This window comes from Macaca thibetana, chromosome 7 (assembly GCF_024542745.1).
Source record: "Macaca thibetana thibetana isolate TM-01 chromosome 7, ASM2454274v1, whole genome shotgun sequence".
NCBI classification, from domain to species: Eukaryota; Metazoa; Chordata; class Mammalia; order Primates; family Cercopithecidae; genus Macaca; species Macaca thibetana.
In genome coordinates this window covers 150,034,797-150,055,261 of record NC_065584.1, presented here as the reverse complement: position 1 = coordinate 150,055,261, position 20,465 = coordinate 150,034,797, and the positions used below count along the sequence as shown (strand labels likewise).

General features: G+C 42.7%; 1 protein-coding gene across 1 annotated transcript in view; it reads right to left on the bottom strand.

Moving 5' to 3' along the window:
- The window catches only part of HACD3 (3-hydroxyacyl-CoA dehydratase 3), a 49,274-nt gene that overhangs the window by 8,664 nt on the left and 20,145 nt on the right, over window positions 1-20,465 (bottom strand). Inside the window, exons 2-7 of the mRNA XM_050796010.1 lie at window positions 18,062-18,104; window positions 15,348-15,421; window positions 13,405-13,569; window positions 11,559-11,610; window positions 7,101-7,211; window positions 5,345-5,472 (exon numbers count right to left, since the gene is read on the bottom strand). Of these exons, the coding sequence (XP_050651967.1) occupies window positions 5,345-5,472; window positions 7,101-7,211; window positions 11,559-11,610; window positions 13,405-13,569; window positions 15,348-15,421; window positions 18,062-18,104 (573 nt within the window). The remainder of the gene's footprint in view (window positions 1-5,344; window positions 5,473-7,100; window positions 7,212-11,558; window positions 11,611-13,404; window positions 13,570-15,347; window positions 15,422-18,061; window positions 18,105-20,465) is intronic.

Below are 20,465 nucleotides of genomic sequence, written 5' to 3'. Positions count from 1 at the left end.
CTGAAACCTAACCCCACTAAATGCAAGGCAAAGAGAAAAGACTGAGCTCTACCAGTTTAATCCTGCTCCAGTTCTGGAACAAGCAAAGTGCCCAAACCAGTCTTTGTGACCAGATAGGTACAATATTTTGTGTGTGTAACTATATCATAAATCGTTTCCTTAAAATACACACACATGTTCAAACACAGTCTAAAGAATACTGCCAAATAAACATTTGAATTTACATAATCCAAGTTAAGAAATAGAGCACTACAAATGTGAGACCCCTATAAGTAACGACTATCATGTGTTAATCATTCCATGTTTTTGTTTGTTTTTGAGACAAGGTCTCGCTCCGTCACCCAGGCTGGAGTGCAGTGGCACAATCATGGCTCACTGCAGCCTTGAACTTCTGGGCTCAAGAAATCCTCCCACTTGAAGCCTCTCAAGCAGCTGGGATCACAGGCGTGTACTACCACACTGGCTAATTTTATTTTTTTGTAGAGATGGGGTCTCACTGTGTTGGCCAGGCTTGCTCAAACTCTTGGGCTCAAGTGATCCTCTTACCTCAGCCTCCCAGAGTGCTGGGATTATAGGCATGAGCCACTGCGCCTGGCCCATGGCTTTTCTTTATGGATTACTGCTTGTGTATGTATTCCTGAACAGTACATTGTTTCATTTTGCCTGTTTTAAAACTTTTTGAAATCATTCTATATGTATTATTCTGTGACTTGCTTCTTACTCAGGGTTATGGGCCAGAGACTCATCTATGTTGATGCATGTGGCTATAGTCCACTCATTTTCACTGTGGCAAGACATTCCAATATACGATAGACATTCTATTCTTCATATATATATGGGTTGTCTGTTTCTGGGTTTTATTCTGTTCGCGTGGTCTATGTGACTATCTTTGTACCATACAACATGGTATTAGTTACTAAATCTTTATACTGTCTTGATTTCTTATAGGGTAAGTCCCCAACTTGAGTTCTTCTTTAGAGAATATTCTCAACCCTTTGCTTTTTATTCCCCCATTTAAAAAATTGTGGTAAAATACACATAACGGCCAGGTGCGGTGGCTCATGCCTGTAATACCAGCACTTTGGAAGGCCAAGCGGGCAGATCACTTGAGGTCAGGAGTTCGAGACCAACCTGGACAACATGGTGAAACCCCATCTCTATTAAAAATACAAAAATTAGCCAGGCGTGGTGGCAAGCGCCTGTAGTCCCAGCTACTTGGGAGGCTGAGGCAGAAGAATCGCTCGAACGTGGGAGGCGGAGGTTGCAGTGAGCCAAGATCATACCACTGCACTCCAGCCTGGGCAAAAGAGCAAAACACCATCTCCAAAAAAAAAATACACATAAACTTTACCATCTTAATCATTTTTAAGTGTTTAGTTGATTGGTATCAAATACATTCATTATGTTGTGCAACCATAATCACCATCCATCTCCACAGCTCTTTTCATCTTGTAAAATAAAACTATGAACCATTGCCGGCCACAGTGGCTCACATCTGTAATCCCAGCACTTTGGGAGGCTGAGGTGTGTGGATCACCTGAGGTCAGGAGTTCGAGACCAGCCTGGCCAACATGGGAAACCCCGTCTCTACTAAAACTACAAAAATTAGCCAGGCGTGGTGACGGGCACCTATAATCCTAGCTACTCAAGAGGCTGAGGCATGAGAATCGCGTGAACCCGGGAGGCGGAGGCTGCAGTGAGCCTACATCGTGCCACTGCACTACAGCCTGGGCAAAAGGACGAGACTCTCTCTCTCAAAAAAAAAAAAAAAAAGAATAAAAAAGAAAGAAAAGAAACTATGACCCATTAAACAATAACTCCCCACTCAGCCAGCCCCTGGGAAACACCATTCTACTTTCTGTCTCTATGATTTTGACTATTTTAACTACCTCATATAAGCAGAGTCATCCAGTATTTGACTTTCTGTGATTGGCTTATTTCACTTAGAATAGTTTCCTTAAGGTTCATCCATGTTGTGGCATACTTGAGAGTTTCCTTCATTTTTAAGGCTACATAATATCCCATTGTATGTATATAACAGTCGTTCTTACCCATTCATCTGTAGATGAACTTGGGTTGCTTGCACATTTTAGCTATTGAAAATGATGCTACTATCCTGGATGGCCCTCTGTTTTTTCAAAAAACTTCAGAATTTTCTCCTCACATTCCAAAATTTTTTAGACTGTGATTGGAACTGTATTTAATCTACAGGTAAATAAGAGAACTAACAATATTATAATATCGAGTCTTATAATTCAAGAAAATTATGTCTGTATATTTACTTTTTGTGCTCTATATTCCTTCCTGTATCTCAAACAGTTCACTAATTTTCTCTTCAGCTATGTCTAATCTACAACACAAACTATCCATTAAATTTTTATTTTTTATTTTTTTAGACAGGGGTCTTGCTCTGTTGCCCAGGTTGGAGGGCAGTGGCACAATCACAGCTCACTGCAACATCAAACTCCTGCACTCAAGGAATCCTTCTGTCTCAGCCTCCCAAGTAGTGGGAATATAGGTGCCCATCACCATGCCTGGCAAATTTTTGTTTTTTTAGAAATGGGGTCTCACTATGCTGCCCAGGCTGTTCTCAAACTGCTGGCCTCAAGCAATCCTCCTGCCTCAGCTTCCCGAAATGTGGGGATTACAGGAATGAGCCACCATGGCTGGCTGTAAATTTTAAAGTTTGATTATTGTACTTTTCATTAATAGAAGTTTTTAAGAAGTACTGCCTTCATCTATGCAAGGTGGGAGGAAACCAAGTACATTTCTAACTAAGGAGACTGAAGGTAGGTTTTTCAGCTCCTGCCTAAGAGTCGAATTTCCCTAGTCTTAAAGCTATTTATAACTTTGTTATTTCATGAGGATATTATAAAAAATGAAATAGACCAGAAATAGTAAAAGTCTACTTTGATAAATATCCCTGAGGTTTTAAATGTTCTTTCTTCTTCAGGTAAAATAATGCTATTCCTGTACAAATAGGTGTTTTTACTAATTGAGACTTCTTAGCAAAATGTAACATACAGATATGTTTTGGCTGTGTCCCTGTTCAAATGTCAACTTGAATTGTATCTCCCAGAATTCCCACATGTTGTGGGAGGGACCCAGGGGGAGGTAAATGAATCATAGGGGCCAGTCTTTCCTGTGCTATTCTCATGTTAGTGAATAAATCTCACGAGATCTGGTGGGCTTATCAGGGGTTTCCGCTTTTGTTTCTTCCTCATTCTCTCTTGCCACCGCCATGTAAGAAGTGCCTTTTGCCCTGCACCATGATTGTGAGACCTTCCCCAGCCACATGGAACTGTAAATCCAATTAAACCTCTTTCTTTTGTAAATTGCCTGGTCTCAGGTATGTCTTTATCAGCAGTGGGAAAACGGACTAATACAGTAAATTGGTACCAGTAAAGTTGGATGTTGCTGAAAAGATACCCAAAAAAATGTGGAAGTGACTTTGGAACTGGGTAACAGACAGAGGTTGGAAGAGTTTGGAGGGCTCAGAAGAAGACAGGAAAATGTGGGTAAGTTTGGAACCTCATAGAGATTTATTGAAAGGCTTTGACAAAAATGCTGATAGTGATATGAACAATAAAGTCCAGGCTGAGGTAGTCTCAGATGGAGATGAAGAACTTCTTGGAAGCAAAGGTGACTCTTGTTATATTTTAGCAAAGAGACTGGCAGCATTTGGCCCCTGCCCTAGAGATCTGCAGAATTCTGAACTTGAGAGAGATGATTTAGGGTATCTGGCAGGAGAAATTTCTAAGCAGAAAAGCATTCAAGAGGTGACTTGGGTACTGTTAAAAGCATTCCATTTTAAAAGAGAAACAGGAGCATAAAAGTTTGGAAAATTTGCAGCCTGATGATTCAGTAGAAAAGAAAAACCCATTTTTTGAGGAGAAGCTCAAGCTGGCTGCAGAAATTTGCATAGGTAGCAAGGAGCCTAATGTAATCCCCAAGACCATGGGGTAAATGTAACCAGGCCATGTCAGAGCCCTTCACGGCAGTCCCTCCCATCCCTTGCAGGCCCAGGGTCCCCATGCTGTGTGCAACCTAGGGATTTGGTGCCCTGTGTCCTAGCTGCTCTAGCCTTGGCTGAGAGGGGCCAATGTACAGCTCAGGCTGTGGCTTCAGAGGGTGCAAGCCCCAAGCTCCGGCAGCTTCCACATGGTGGTGAGCCTGTACGTGCAGAGAAGTCAAGAATTGAGGTTTGGGAACCTCTGCCTAGATTTCAGAAGATTTATGGAAACGCCTGGATGCCCAGGCAAAAGTTTGCTGCAGGGACGGGGCCCTCATGGAGAACCTCTGCTAGGGCAGTGAGGAAGGGAAATATGGGGTTGGAGCCCCTACACAGAGTCCCTACTGGGGCACCGCCTAGTGGAGCTGTGAGAAGAGAACCGCCATCCTCCAGACCCCAGAATGGTAGATCCACTGACAACTTGCACCATGCACCTGGAAAAGCCACAGACACTCAATGCCAGCCTGTGAAAGCAGCCGGGAGGGAGGCTGCTCCCTGCAAAGTCACAGGGGCAGAGCTGCCTAAGACCATGGGAACCCACCTCTTGCATCAGTGTGACCTGGATGTGAGACCTGGAGTCAAAGGAGATCATTTTGGAGCTTTAAAGTTTGATTGCCCCACTGGATTTCAGACTTGCATGGGCACTGTAACCCCTTCATTTTGGCCAATTTCTCCCATTTGGAACGGCTATATTTACCCAATGCCAGTACTCCCCTTGTGTCTAGGAAGTAACTAGTGTGCTTTGATTTTACAGTCTCAAAGGCAGAAGGGACTTGCCTTGTCTCAGATGAGACTTTGGACTGTGGACTTTGGGGTTAATGCTGAAATAAGACTTTGGGGGACTGGTGAGAAGGCATGATTGGTTTTGAAATGTGAGAGCATGAGATTTGGAGGGGCCGGGGGTGGAATGATATGGTTTGGCTGTGTCCCCATTCAAATCTTAACTTGAATTGTATTTCCCAGGATTCCCATGTGTTGTGGGAGGGACCTAAGGGGTGGTAATTGAATCATGGGGGCCAGTCTTTCCCATGTTATTCTTGTGATAGTGAATAAGTCTCACAAGATCTGATGGGTTTACCAGGGGTTTCCGCTTTTGCTTCTTCCTCATTCTCTCTTGCCGCCACCATGTAAGAGGTGCCTTTCGCCCTCCACCATGATTGTGAGACCTTCCCAGCCACATGGCACTATAAGCCAATTAAACCTTTTTCTTTCGTAAATTGCCCAGTCTCGGGTATGTCTTTACGAGCAGCATGAAAATGGACTAATCCACATACCTACTAGACAAATAATGGGACCTTCCATTACCCACCCTTTAGCTCAACTATTCAATACCTGGATCAGAGAAGGCAGCACTGGTGACGTAGTGACTCCAATTGCTGCATTGATAGTTTCCACAACTGCCAGCATCTGGCAGAAATACATCATGTCAGCCACAGTATGGAATGTGTCATAAAAGGACTCTATGGGCAAAAATATACGTTAAGGATGAATCAGTTGGTAAATTCCAACAGAACTATTTCTCAAACTAGCTCACTCCTTTCATGAAAATAACTATAGGAAAGGAATAACAAACATCCAGTCAGATTCGAGTTTCTTACTTAACTAAGCAGGAAGGGTGCAGGCCACTGGGGTCATGAACAGTAAGCTCTACCAGTTACCAGAAAGTTAACACGTACACCTTATATGCCTTTCTCTTTTTTTTTTTTTGAGATGGAGTCTCACTCTGTCGCCAGGCTGGAGTGTAGTGGTGCAATCTCAGCTCACTGCAACCTCCACCTCCCGGGTTCAAGTGGTTCTCCTGCCTTAGCTTCCTGAGTAGCTGGGACTACAGGCGCCTGCCACTACACCCAGCTAATTTTTGTACTTTTAGTAGAGACAGGGTTTTCACCATGTTGACCAGGATGGTCTCGATCTCTTGACCTCATGATCCGCCCACCTCAGCCTCCCAAAGTGCTGGGATTACAGGCGTGAGCCACCACGCCCGGCCACCTGTCTCATTTTTTTAAGAGTCAAGGTCTTGCTCCATCACCCAGTCTATAGTACAGTGTCATGATCATGGCTTACTGCAGCTTCAACCTCCTGGGTTCAAGAGATCCTCCCATGTCAGCCTCTTAAAGTGCTGGGATTACAGGCATGAGCTATTACACCTGGTCCATACTTTCATTATCAGGTAGAAAAATCCTCTCCCATTACTCTTTCTTCTCCTCAATTTTATTACCTATTTATTCATCAAATAAAGTTTCAGAATACTTTAGATCAAATTCTCAAAAATTTCCCATTGGCATTTACCAATGGAATGCCACTGGTCAAAGCCAGAATCCTGTTAAACACATAAATTAAGAAGAATTGGGCCCGGTGCAGTGGCTTACGCCTGTAATACCAGCACTTTGGGAGGCCGAGGTGGACAGATCACAAAGTCAGGAGATCAAGACTATCCTGGCTAACATGGTGAAACCCTGTCTCCACGAAAAATACAAAAAAAAAAAAAAGTTAGCCGGGCGTGGTGGTGGGCGCCTGTAGTCCCAGCTACTCAGGAGGCTGAGGCAGGAGAATGGCGTGAACCCGGGAGGCGGAGCTTGCAGTGAGCCGAGATCGCGACACTGCACTCAAGCCTGAGCGACAGAGTGAGACTCCGTCTCAAAAAAAAACAACAAAAAAAAGAAGAACTAATATATTTATGATACTCTTTTTATTCTGTTTTAGAATAGTTCATTTTAGAACCTATTTAGGCTCCAAAAGGGTGAGAACACTTTTGGCCTTGCATAACTTTGGCACTGGAAGTATCACATCAATTTATTTAGTTGTTAGTGAACATACAAAAGGATTCTAGCCCAAGATGTGGCTCTGGCTAGCTATGGATGTGAACCATTTTTGACCATCTCTAGGCCTATATTTTTATTACCTGTTAAATGGAAAGAATACCAGTCAGCTTATTTCACAAGGTCATGGGAAATAAGAGCTATGAAAGCACAACAAAAAGTAGAGGGTGCTGCACAAATGCAGCGGTTATTATTAACATCAAAGGCAGAGTGAATACTGGGCCAAACTACTGAGAAAGGGAAAATTAATCCAAAAATTTCTTACTTGCCTTTTCCCAAGATGCAGAATCGCACAGTCAGGTTGACAAAGATCCAGGAAAATCCCAAGAACTGCACAAGATTATACATAAACAGGTATCCCTTCCGTAAGTTTGTAAGAGCTGTAAAGCAAAGCAAAGCAGTAAGCTATTAAAAGCAATAGTCCCAGCAGAAGAGAGATGTATGAGGCATATCTGGATGACTTCAATCCTTTTTCCTTCTTGAATGCTCCTAAGCTCCCACACAAATATCTGGTCCTGGTCCTCACCAGTCTGGGCTCCTACTCCCACAGAGAAACACACAAGGAACATTGCTCTCCAGCGTGTATTTTCAGCAGGACTTCCTGTCCCAGCCTTGAAGAATAGGTATACAGACATAACAAACCCAAGAAAAAAATATTACCCCTGGTGTGATATTATGATATGTGTACATGTATATATAGGTTTTCATCCACAGTTTCTGGCTCATAACTCCCACAGCCCTTGTTATAGTTTTTTGTTATAATGTTGGGACACTTTAGGCCTCAGAAAACAGAATCTTCCTCTATGACTTTCCCTGCCTTCCTTTCAGCTGCCCAAGGCATGACTCTAATCTGAATGTGGGTCCTAAGACCCTCATTCCAGAGAGGGTCTTGCTTCATACTCTGGAGGAGGGAACACTGCACAGAGGGGCTGAGAAGAATCTGGACAGACAGGCCTTGTGGGGTTTAGGTCAGACCCTTTTTTTCTAATCACATTTCAACACAGTGCAACATGCTTCAGTCATGCCTATCAGATGAAGTCTCCATAAAAGGCCCAAGGGGACAGGGTTTGGTCAGCTTCCAGACAGCTAAACACATGGAGGTTCCTGGAGGGTGGCACACCTGGGGAGGGCATGGAAGCTCTGCGCCACTTCCTCCATACTTCCTCCTAATCTCTTCATCTGTATCCTTCATAATATCCCTTACAATAAACCAACAACCTTGTTTCCCTGAGTTCTGTGGAGCCACGCTAGCAAATCAATCAAACCCCAGAGCGGGTTGTGGGAACCGTAATTTACAGCTTATTGGTCACAAGTTCTGGAGGCCCAGACTCGGGACAGGCTGGGGCAAGAGGGTGTCTTGGAGACTGAACCCTTCATCTGTGGGAATCTGATGCTATCTCTAGGTAAATAGTGTCGGAATTGAATCAGAGGGCACTCAGCTGGTGTCTGCTGCAGAACTCATTGCTTGCTTGCTGTGTGGGTGGAAAAAACCCACACACTTGGTCACAGAAGTCTTCTGTGTTGATTGTTGTTGAGTAAGAAAATAGGAAAAAGCAGCTGAGTGTTGTAGTGTTGTATTTTTTCCATAACACCTGGCCAAAAAAAATGGCCATCTGAAGAGACATTACAAAAAGGAAAAAGATTTCCTCAGCTCCTGCTCCAGTTATTTTTTATTTAGTTAGTTATTTTTGAGATGGAGTCTTGCTCTGTCACCCAGGTTGGAGTGCAGCGGCACTCCCAAGTTCAAGCAATTCTCCTGCCGCAGCCTCCCGAGTAGCTGGAATTACAGGCACCCACCACCATGCCCGGCTAATTTTTGTATTTTAGCAGAGACAGGGTTTCATCATGTTGGCCAGGGTGGTCTTAAACTCCTGACCTCAGGTGATCTGCCCACCTTGGCCTCTCAAAGTGCTGGGATTACAGGCATGAGCCACCATGCCTGACCCTCCAGTCATCTTAATATAATCCATAGTTTTTTCTTTTCTGGAATTTCTTTAAGGTCACTGAGGTCAAACTAGCTTACAGAGATAGATACAGTAAATGAAAAAACCAATTCTGATATTTGGTTATATATTCATTCAACCAAGCATTAACTGAATACGTACAATGTGCAAGGTACTGTGAGAAGAACTACTGGGATACAAAGGTAGTTCAAGGCTGCCCTCAGAGCTTACAATCTAAAAACTGTAATACCAGGTGGGGAGTGACAAGTAATGCCTTGTGAAACTTTCAAGGTGAAAAAATGACATTAGGCTGGAGAAGTGGGCATCAAGCTAGTCTACATGGATAAAGCTGGTATCTAATCTGGGCTTTTTTTTTTTTTTTGAGACAGCATCTCACTCTGTTGCCCAGGTTAGAATGCAGTGGTGCGACCATAGCTCTCTGCAGCCCTGACCTCCTGGGGTCAACCCATCCTCCCACCTGACCTCCCAAGTAGTTAGGTCTACAGGTCTGTGCCACCACACCCTGCTAATTTTATATTCTATCATATTTTGTAGACACACAGTCTTGCTACATTGCCCAGGCTGATCTCGAACTCCTGGACCAAAAGATCCTCCCATCTCAGTCTCCCAAAGTGCTGGGATTACAGGCATGAGCCACCATACTTGGCCTGATCTGAGCTTTGAAAGATGGGCAGACTGAGGACATAACCAAAGGAGGACAATTTCAAACCAACAAGCAGGAAAAAAAAGGACATTAAGTTTGTCTGCAGCCTAAGATTCATGAAGATACAGCCAATTACAGAGTAAAGGAAGAAACAAGGAGCTTTGACAGAGTCATGGTTGAGTCAAAGGAGTAGGGTAAAGAAAAGGACAGTTCTTCAGAGAAGATCTGTGGTGTTCAGATTTTGCTGCTATATATTTATTCCTAGGATACAGATATTCTGCAAAGACATCTGGTTGGTCCTCAAATAATCACATTTAATAATGTGGTCAATCAAAAGCAGCCTAAGCCAGGCACAGTGGCACATGCCTGTAATCCCAGCTACTCGGGAGGCTGAGGTAGAACGATCACTTGAGCCCAGGATCTCAAGATCAGCCTGGACAGCATAGCAAGACCCCGTCTCAAAAAAAAAAAAACAAAAAAAAAAAACACAGCCTTATCCTAAGACTCCAAAAAATGTCAGACTTCCAGCAACACTTAGCTAATTAAAAGTTTCTTCTTCGGCCGGGCGCGGTGGCTCAAGCCTGTAATCCCAGCACTTTGGGAGGCCGAGACGGGCGGATCACAAGGTCAGGAGATCGAGACCATCCTGGCTAACACGGTGAAACCCCGTCTCTACTAAAAAATACAAAAAAAAAACCTAGCCGGGCGAGGTGGCGGGCGTCTGTAGTCCCAGCTACTCAGGAGGCTGAGGCAGGAGAATGGCGTGAACCCGGGAGGCGGGGCTTGCAGTGAGCTGAGATCCGGCCACTGCACTCCAGTCTGGGCGACAAAGCGAGACTCTGTCTCAACAAAAAAAAAAAAAAAAAAAGTTTCTTCTTCAAAACTACAAAAATCTATTACACTTCCGTACCATAAAGAACTTCCTTGTTCAGAAAACTTTATGAATTTAGATAAAACAGTTAAAGCTTTACCTAACACCCAAAAAAATCCATATATTAGAATTTTTATCTATTTTTGAAGTTTATCCCTTTAAAACACCAAAAAATTAATTGAAATCTCAAAGTGGCTTTTTTATGTTGTTATTCTTTGCCTCCACTGATCCTCTCCCCTCCTCAGCTTTCCTAAAATAATATTCCCCTAAGGTAGTGGCTATTCAAATCTTTTTTAAAATTCCTTCTCAAAAGAAACCTTATTCAGAATGCCAACAAATAAAACTCAAAAGAGAGTTGCTCTGACTGAGGTAGACCTGTTTGTGTGATCTACTCCTCCAAAGCATCTCTGGGAACCCCCTGGGGTACTATGGAACACAGTTTGAAAACTACTGCTCCAAAACTTTCCCCTCACTTATTTATGGCATGCTAGATAAGTACCACTAAAATCTGAAAAATTTCAACTTAGAACAAATAGGGAGTACTTATTTCATTCTGCTTTTCAGAGGTAGTTTTACCTAGACCTGAAGTTCTCCCACTAAGACTGTAAGCCCTGTTGAGTACGGGCGCTACAATGGATCCCTCTGGCTCTCAGTCAAAGGCCCAGCACAATGCTTGCCACACAGCATGACTTTAACAGATAGCTGCTGAATTTAATCTAACTACATCACCCAGAAGATAATACACTTACAGAGCTTCCTGCTTAAAGTGGTTAGACGGAAACAGAAATTGATTTGTTAAAGGTTAATGAATAGCAGGACTATACAAAACACTCTCCATCTTTCAGGCTGACAACCACACTTACGTATCATACAGCCTTTGAGATTTCAGCTGGGAGAAAAACACCAGGCTGAAGGAGTGCAGCCTTGGACCCACGCAATCATTTCCACAAGTCTCTGCAGGATTTGTTTGCCATCTGCCATAAGGCCAGTCCAGGAGTTCTTTTATTCTGTTATACTAGCCTTGGTGTACTCACGAAATAACACCCAAAACACAAAGGAAACATTAAAGGTAAGGATTCTGACGTGGGTGCTGCAGACCTTAAGCACTGGACCTAAAGGGTTTTTCATAAACTCACCCACACAGCTCACTGGGATGAAATCGTTAGCTCTCCAGCCACATCACAATTATCCATACCTCCAACACTAGCACAAGTTAACTGGTAACTACCATGGCAGCAGCGCAACTTACTTTCAGGAGAGCCTTCGCTTTCCAGTCGGAGTTTATTTAGGCGCTCTTCTTCCTAGAATTTAGACAAAAGTTTTCCAAGAACACAAGTTAGAATTCCCAGATGCTTGCAAAAGTCCATATGCTGGCTGAGTAATCTGACTTCCTCAAAGCCACCTCCTCCGGTTGGGGTAAGTGCCATCATTGGGAAAAATATTCTAGGTCATAGGGCCAAACGCCTGACCCCTCCTTACTAAGTGGCATTAGCATCACAGGATGCCCATCCATTGTTCACAAAATTAACCCAATCATCTGGCTTCCAAACTGACAAGTGACCTTGGAATCTTAAAGCTGGAAAGGACATCGAGAAGATCTGTTGCAGTCAGAGAAATAAAACAGAAGTTTAAGGCAGGAAGTAGACTGCTATTTTATTTTTCAAGATTTCTAGATTTTTAGTATAATTTTTCCAGAAGCTAAGATCATGTTTCCAACATCAGTATGAACTCATGTTTAGCTTAATAGAGATACAGATAGATCCATACAGAAATATTTACAGGTGTATGTGTATGCATGGGTTAGTATCCAAACATATATTTTCTTGTTCTGCCAGTGAAGACAACCTAAAAGCAATGGCAACCTGGTAGCAATGAGCATACCTGGCACGCAGATCTTGCTTTCCGATACTATTCTACAATAAGAACAGAGCTCCTTGAAGAAATGGCTGTTCCAGGGCTGAAGCAGGAAACGTACATACAAGATAAGCCTGGAGCAGCTTATAGTGCCAGAAAGTAAGGAAGTGCTCAAAAAAAAAAAAAAAAAAAAAAAAAAAAAAACAGTCCCATAATGATAGCGCTTTCTCAAAAAGATACAAAAGCCAAATGAAAGATGGGCAGGATGAGGACATAACCAAAGGCCAGTTAGTGCCAAAGCTGGAAGAATTTGAGCAACGAAATAAATAATATTAGTTTGTAACTCAGAGTATAAAATAAATACCATGTACTCACATGATATAAATAAATGATTGAATAAATAAATAGGAGACAATAGACATGCATAATTATTCTCCCATGCAGAAGAATTCCAAATAATTATGTAGATACTCCATCTAAAGGACAGGAAGCATGACTCCCTGCTCCTTAAATGTACGCTACACATAGTGACTTCCTTCCAAGGAGTGGCAAGAGGAAAATAACCTTATAGTGGAGAAACCTGATAAGCGTCACCTCAAGCCAGCTGATCCATGGTTAATATCAACAGTGATGTGTCATGTTGATAGTATGTACTGTTTTTTTTTTTTTTTGAGACAGAGTCTCACTCTGTTGCCCAGGCTGGAGTACAGTGGTGCGATCTCGGCTCACTGCAAGCTCCGCCTCCCGGGTTCACGCCATTCTCCTGCCTCAGCCTCCTGAGCAGCTGGGACTACAGGCGTGCATCACCACACCCGGCTAATTTTTTGTATTTTTACTAAAGACAGGGTTTCACTGTGCTAGCCAGGATGGTCTCGATCTCCTGACCTTGTGATCCGTCTGCCTCAGCCTCCCAAAGTGCTGGGATCACAGGCGTGAGCCACCGCACCCGGCCGTATGTACTTTTGATATGATGTGGTAAGAACTGCACTTTACCTCTGTGGTCTTCTCAATATCTGTCACCTTAGTCTAGTTGTAAGAGAAACATCAGACAGATTTCAACTGAGGGACAGTCTACAAAATACATAGCGAATACTTCTTGAAAATCACGTCACCAGGTCTTTAAATGAATTTGTAACTTTGTCGCTATTCTTTCAGACCCTGAGAGGTATCTGCAGTGGCCCGAATGACGTGGGTTCCCCATGATTTGTCCTCAATGACTAGATCCTAGGATCCTTACTAACCTTAGCTCTGAGCTCCATTTCCGCATCAGATTCATCCAGCCAACGATCAAAGTCAGGGGCCAAAAACAGTGGTCGCTTTTCTTGCTTCGTGAGTCTCTCCCACCACTGACTCACTTTCTTCTGTACCGTAATGTTTACCTGCCTCTGGGTCAGTTTGTAAACAGGCTAGGAGAGAAAGTGAAAATGTAAGAATGCCCTCTTCCGTTCCCTGAAGCAGCACCATGCCAGGGGCGCTGTACAGAGAAACTGCAGGATATGTTTATTCTTCTTTCTCTGGTCCTGCAAGTCCTGATGCAAAGGGAACATCTAGACCAGGGGTCTCCAACTCCTGTATTGGTCCATGGCCTGTTGGGAATGGGGCCACACAGGAGGAGCTGAGCCGTGGGCAAGTGAGCAAAACTTCATCTGTATTTACACTCGCTCCCCATCACTTGCATTACCTCCTGAGCCCTGCCTCCTGTCAGATCAGCATTGGCATAAAATTCACATAGGAGCGCAAACTCTATTGTGAATTGTGCATGCAAGGAATCTAGGTTGCTCACTCTTTATGAGACTCTAACACCTGATCATCTGTCACTGTCTCCCATCACCCCCAGATGGGACCATCTAGTTGCAGGAAAACAAGCTCAGGGCTCTCACTGATTCTACATTATAATGAGTTGTATAATTATTTCATTATATATTACAATGTAATAATAACAGAAATCAAGTGCACAATAAAGGTAATGCATTTGAATCACCCTGAAACCATCCCCACCCCACCATCTGTGAAAAAAGTGCCTTCCACAAAACTGGACCCTGGTACCAAAAAGGTTGATCTAGACCAAGGGCTGGCATGGAGAACTGGTAAGAACATAACGTCCTTCTCTGATTCCCCCAGTGAATGACACAGGAGGATATCAGGATGAGAAAGGCAAATAATTCCTGGTTAGGCTGGAGGGAACTAGCATGAACCTCCTGCCACAGCCACATCATGCAAGGTACTACGTCCAATCACCCTCTCAAGGGTACTGCATCCAATCACCCTCAGCTTATACATTTTCCTCCCATGAAAATGACTGTCCTAGCTCAGCAGACCCTTGTTTTAGAAACACCTGCATCAAGGTCAGAACTGTATTGGATCAGTTACAGACTTTTTCACAGGGGTCAATCTGGGGAGTCTTCCCAACTAAACTCAAATTCTTATAGGCCATTCCAGCTCATTGTTTGTCTACATGGCCTCTCCCTTGTCTCCAAAGGAAGCTCCATGACAGGTTCTCTGCCCACTATACCACTGGTTATTATTAATGCTTTCTCAAAACAACTGAGCACCTGTGCAGGAAAATCAAGAAGCTCAAGTCCCCAGAGCTAAGTGTAATTCCAGAAACCGAAATACCCCATCTATTGGATTCTCTCCCTGCTTGTGAGAGAAGTTTCCTCAGGCTCTAAGGGAGGAGAAGCTTCGATGATATCTGCAGTATTCTTTCTGAAGACCAGCTGCCTTTGCCCTTTTTGATTTCTATTTTTCTCACCTGCACCTATGGCAAAGTCACATGAAAGTAACCCTTGGTGGGGGCTTCAACTACCCTATGTAACTCTGTTCTCAACAGGTGCCATACTCCTCTGCCATCACTAAAACCAGAGAATATCAGAGCTGGAAGGAACCCTGGAGATCACTTAGTCCAGAATTTCATTTAACACATGAGAAAACTGGAACTCGAAGAAGTGAAGAGACTTGTTCAAGATCACACCACTAATAAATGGCGGGGCCCAGATTCAACACGGGGTCTCTGACTTTCCCATTCCTCTGCAGCTAAAACCTGGGCTCTGTTCCAAATAAGAGAACTCTATTATTCCCCTTTGGTTTTATCTTCTTCTCTCCACAAACCCTGCTCCCCATTTCACTAAACTACTGGTATTCATTTCCTAAAATGGGAAGGGAAGTGAGAAAGGAAAGAACATACCTCTGGCTTCACAAGGTCTAAGAACTCCAGGTGAAATTCATAGACATTGTCTCCTTTGGCACCATGTCCTTGAGCTATAAAGAAAGAAATGTGGGTTATTGCAAACTTGAGCAGAGCGAGGCCATCCAAAAGCCAGCTTGGTGCAGTTCTTTCCTAAGTATGCGAACATTTTTTTTTTTTTTTTTTTTTTTTGAGACAGAGTCTCACTCTGTCACCCAGGCTGAAGTGCAGTGGCGCAATCTCAGCTCACTGCAAGCTCTGCCTCCCGGGTTCATGCCATTCTCCTTCCTCAGCCTCCCAAGTAGCTGGGACTACACCACCCACCACGCCCGGCTAATTTTTTGTGTTTTTAGTAGACAGGGTTTCACCATGTTAGCCAGGATGGTCTCAATCTCCTGACCTCAAGTGATCCACCCGCCTCAGCCTCCCAAAGTGCTGGGATTACAGGCATGAGCCACCATGCCCAGCAAGAATATTACACTCGATCGTAGCCAAAAGGCTGAGAAGCAATGTAGTCTGCAAATCTTAATGTGTCCTGTTAAAATGTGTGGGGGCTTGTGAGCAGAGCTCTCCAACAGCTAGATAGGTCAAATCTTTGATGCAAGTTTATCTCCATATGTTCTCTGATGTCAGTTTCGGAGTATTTACCCAATTTTCCACTGTGACCCTGATGATACCCCGTACAAATAACAGGCAGGAAAAAGAACAGAGAAAGCAATGCCAAAGGGGCCACACAGATATAAATTTAACTTTCACAATTACTTTGGCTGTAAATCTAGAGCAGACAAAAATTGGTGGGTGTATCATCTTGACTGTGGTTAAGGAAAGTTGCAGGGCACATGGAAATGCTGGATTGTCTTGGACAGCTCTGAATCTAAAACCTCCCAACCAGGGAGAGAGAATGAAGGGAGAAGCTGACTCCTCCTTTAGTACATCCCAAATGGAACAAGGAAAAAGAAATACAAGCTTTTGTAGCTTATGAAGGACAGGTGGAACTAGGAGGGAAGTACCTGAGTTGGCCAGTGCCTCATCCCTATGCCTTGACATGGCTCCTTTCTCCAATTCAAGCTGGCACCATGCCTAGGTGCCAGTGACTGCTGGACCCAGCAGCTGCTGCTGGACCTCCCTTCTACTCTCCTCTCTGATTCATTTACCATTTGGTTCCCTTCTGGGACTCTCAGCCCTTATCTGACCATATGTAGACTAATAACCTGCCTAATATTCGCCATAGGTAGCAATTATTCTCTATGACCATAAATTCCTTAAGGTAGCACAGTATATAAGGTCTAAGTGGCAAGATATGCTTTTATCACTTTAACTTTCATGTAAATGTATATAATTCCCAAAAAACCTGAGCTGAGTGGTAACTACTCTCATCCTGAAAAGCAGATACAAATGCCAGGCTGTACTTTCATGCAAGTATATTACGGTAGATGGAATTTCACATAAAGCAGAAACTCTTCATGCTCCAATAATCCCAGGAATTGAAACAGGGAGAATCCTACCCCACTGGGTGACAGTGAATGCAGATCCCACCCTCTTCAGTACAGCAGTAAATCTGCTGATGGACTGAGGAGAAGGGAGACGGAAGCAGATTCATAGAATCAGAAACTGTCAGAGTTGAAAAGGCCTCTGAGACATCATCTAGAATGTAGTGTTTCTCAAACTGGTCTGCAAATCTAGTATCAGGGAGCCACAAAGTCTCATCAAGAAAATTTCTTAGGAATGGTGTAATAAATAATTATTATTTTAAAAAATGTTTAAAAAGAAAAATATTTTTTAAAAAAACAAAACAAACAACAACAACAAAAAAAAAAACAGGCACAGTGGCTCACACCTGTAATCCCAGCACTTTGAGAGGCCAAGGCGAGTAGATCACTTGAGGTCAGGAGTTCAAGACCAGCCTGGACAACATGGTGAAACCCTGTCTCTACTAAAAATACAAAAATTAGCTGGGCGTGGTGGCAGGTGCCTGTAATCCTAGCTACTCAGACAGGAGACGGAGGTTGCAGTGAGCCAAGACTGTGCCACTGCACTCCAGCCTGGGTGATAGAGCAAGACTCAATCTCAAAATAAATAAATAACATTTCTATTTTTTGTTTTCATAATAATCTTTTTTTTTAAAAAAAAAAAAAAAGCAGCATATTCTGGATCATCTAGAGGGCCACTTCATAATCAAGTACTGCCATGCAATCAGTAGCTGTATGTGTGTCTGTGTTCACAGCTGCAGTGAGCCAAATGTCACTTAAAGTGACCATATTTAATTCTTCACGTGTTTCTCAATCTCAGGTCCATGAGCCCTTGAGAGTCCTGTGGAAACATTCTTAGGTGTCTACGGGTCCTCGAGTTTGAGAAACACAGATTAAAACCCAGCATCTTCATTGTGTAGGTCCAGAAAAGTCAATAACTTGTCCAAGACAGTGGCAGAATTAGAGCTAGAAGACAAGTCTCCTGATTTCTAACCCAGGATTCTTTTTTTTTTTTTCTTCACTGTATCTACTGCCTCTCCATGGGGGAAACAGGATTTTAAACCAATTCTTTGACTTTTCTAATCATATATTTCAAAACAATTTAGCTTACTTCATGAGGATCAAAGGAGTGAACATCAGCAAAAAAATCGATAAAACAAATACATTTTTTTTTAAAAAAAGGGAAACCACCACCACACCTCCTTAACTGTGTATAGAGATGGGAGCATTTGCTGGGATACTGACCTTTGAAATGCAGCACATTTTCAGTGATGCTGATGGCAGGGTTCTGTGAAAAGAGACCAAGGATGTAAGAAGGCATTTTAATGAAGAGAAAAAATGAGATTAAACAAGGGGCTTCTTCCCCTCATACTTCTCCCATGAGGACTCAGCCTCCTACTCTGTGCCTCCCCCACAAATATATTTAGTCATTTATTCACATCTGTGTAGGCTTTCTCTATGTCTGTCTGTACCTATCTAAGACTGCAGACTCCTGCCAAGAAGGACCCTAACCTGCTCTAACTGTGCAAACAGTCAAGCACTGAATTACTCCATTCTGAGAATGGCCGATCATGCAAGGTGCTATGTGAGATAATGACAGGGGAATACACAGATCTCCAGGACTCAATCCCTGAGCTGTAGAACAGAGAGAGGTTCCAGTGGGACAGATGAGGCACTTTCTGTGAGAAGATATGAAATAGTTATCAAGAAACATATGGTCAAGACGAAAAAGGTGGTAAAAGGTAGTAAGTGTTAGCAGAGTTAAGAGAGAGAGAGAGAGCATAACAGGAATCGAGTGGTGGGGAAAAGCTCCACAAAAGGTGAGACCTGTACTGCAACCTGAATGATAAATTAATTCCGACAAGTGGAGGAAAGGGCAGAGGATTGCAGGTGGTCAATGAAAATGAAACACGCTGCGCCTGTGTCTCTAACTTAGAGGCTCCAGACTCTCTTAACCTCCAAAGGAAACAAGACTCGGGAGAGGTCAAAATTCTCCAAACTGCTCACTGATTCCCAGAAGTTGCTACACACCTTCAGTTTAGCATCACAATTTAAAATGAAACTACTTAAGACTTTTTCCAGTGGATGAGAAACAACTCACCTCCTACTTCCAGCTCAAGGTTAATAAGCAAGAGGCAGCTCGTTCCCAGTGTCATGGTGTTTGTTTTTCTTCTGTGGGCTTAGCTTTCTGTGCTCCTCAACTACAGCTGTCATCTGACCACAACCTCATGAGATTCCAAGCCAGAACAACCCAACAGAGCCCCTCCTGAAGTCCTAACCCACAGAAACTGTGAGAGACAATAATTGATTATTGTTGCTTTAAGCCACTATATATTGGGTGATTTGCTATGTAGCAACAGATTAACAAATAATTAACTGCAATTATTTCTTTAAATGCTTGGTAGAACTTCCAGGTGAAGCCATTTAGACCTGCAAGTTTCCATGTGGGAAGACTTTTGACTATTGAATCCGTGTATTTAATGCTTACGAGGCTATCCAGGTTTTCTATCTCTTTTATAGAAACTGTCTCTATTTCTTGGAATTTATCCATTTTATCTGATATGAACTTGTTTTAAAATTTTCTTTCCTTTTTTTGAAAAAGTCACCCAGGCTGGAGTGCAAGGACTCAGTCTCGGCTAACTGCAATCTCCACCTCCCGGGTTCAAGCAATTCTTCTGCCTCAGCCTCCCAAGTAGCTAGGAGTACAGGCGTGTGCCACCGTGCAGGGCCTAATATTCTCTTAGCTTTTAAATGTCTGTAGCTTTCATGGTTATGTCTTCTTCTTCATTACTGATACGGTTTGTGTCTTAATCTTGTCAATATGTCTAGCAATTTTAATTATCTTTCAAGAACTTTTAGCTTTTTATTGATTTTCTCCACCTCTGCTTTCTATGTCTATTCTTATCTTTATTCTTTCCTTCCTTCAATTTCTTTCGGAGAATTTGCTATTTTTTTTTTCTAACTTCTTGAAATGGAGATTCAAAGGTCATTAATTTTCGGACTATTTTTTTTCTAAGATAATCATCTAAGAATATAAATTTCCTACCAAATCCGACTTTGGCTGCTCCCAAGCTTTGATTACAGTATTTTCCATTCACATCCCTAATTTCCATTATCGTTTTTTCATGGGTTGAGACGGATTTCTTAATTTTCAATTTCCAATTTTCTAGTTATCCTTATGTTATTAACTTCTATCTCAATTGCACTGGGATCAAAGAACAGTCTCTGTGTAATTTCAGTCCTGTCAAATGTATGGAGACTTGTTTAGGAAGCAGTATATAGTCAACTTTAGTAAACACTCTCAGTACATTTAAAAGAATGTGTATTCTGGAGTTGTTGGGGCCATGTTCTTTATATGTCCATTAGGTTTACTGTTAATTATTTGTTCACATAATCTATATCCTTACTGAATTTTGTCTTCTAGCTCTATCAATCACTGGGAAATCACACTATCATAAATTTGTCTATTTCTCCTTGTACGTCTGTTAATTTAGATATGATTGAGGCAACGTTACTAGATGCATATAACCTTTTTTTTTTTTTTTTTTTTTTTTGAGATGGAGTCTCACTCTGTTCCCCAGGCTCACTGCAACCTCCGCCTCCTGGGCTCAAGCAATTCTTCTGCTTCAGCCTCTCAAGTAGCTGGGAT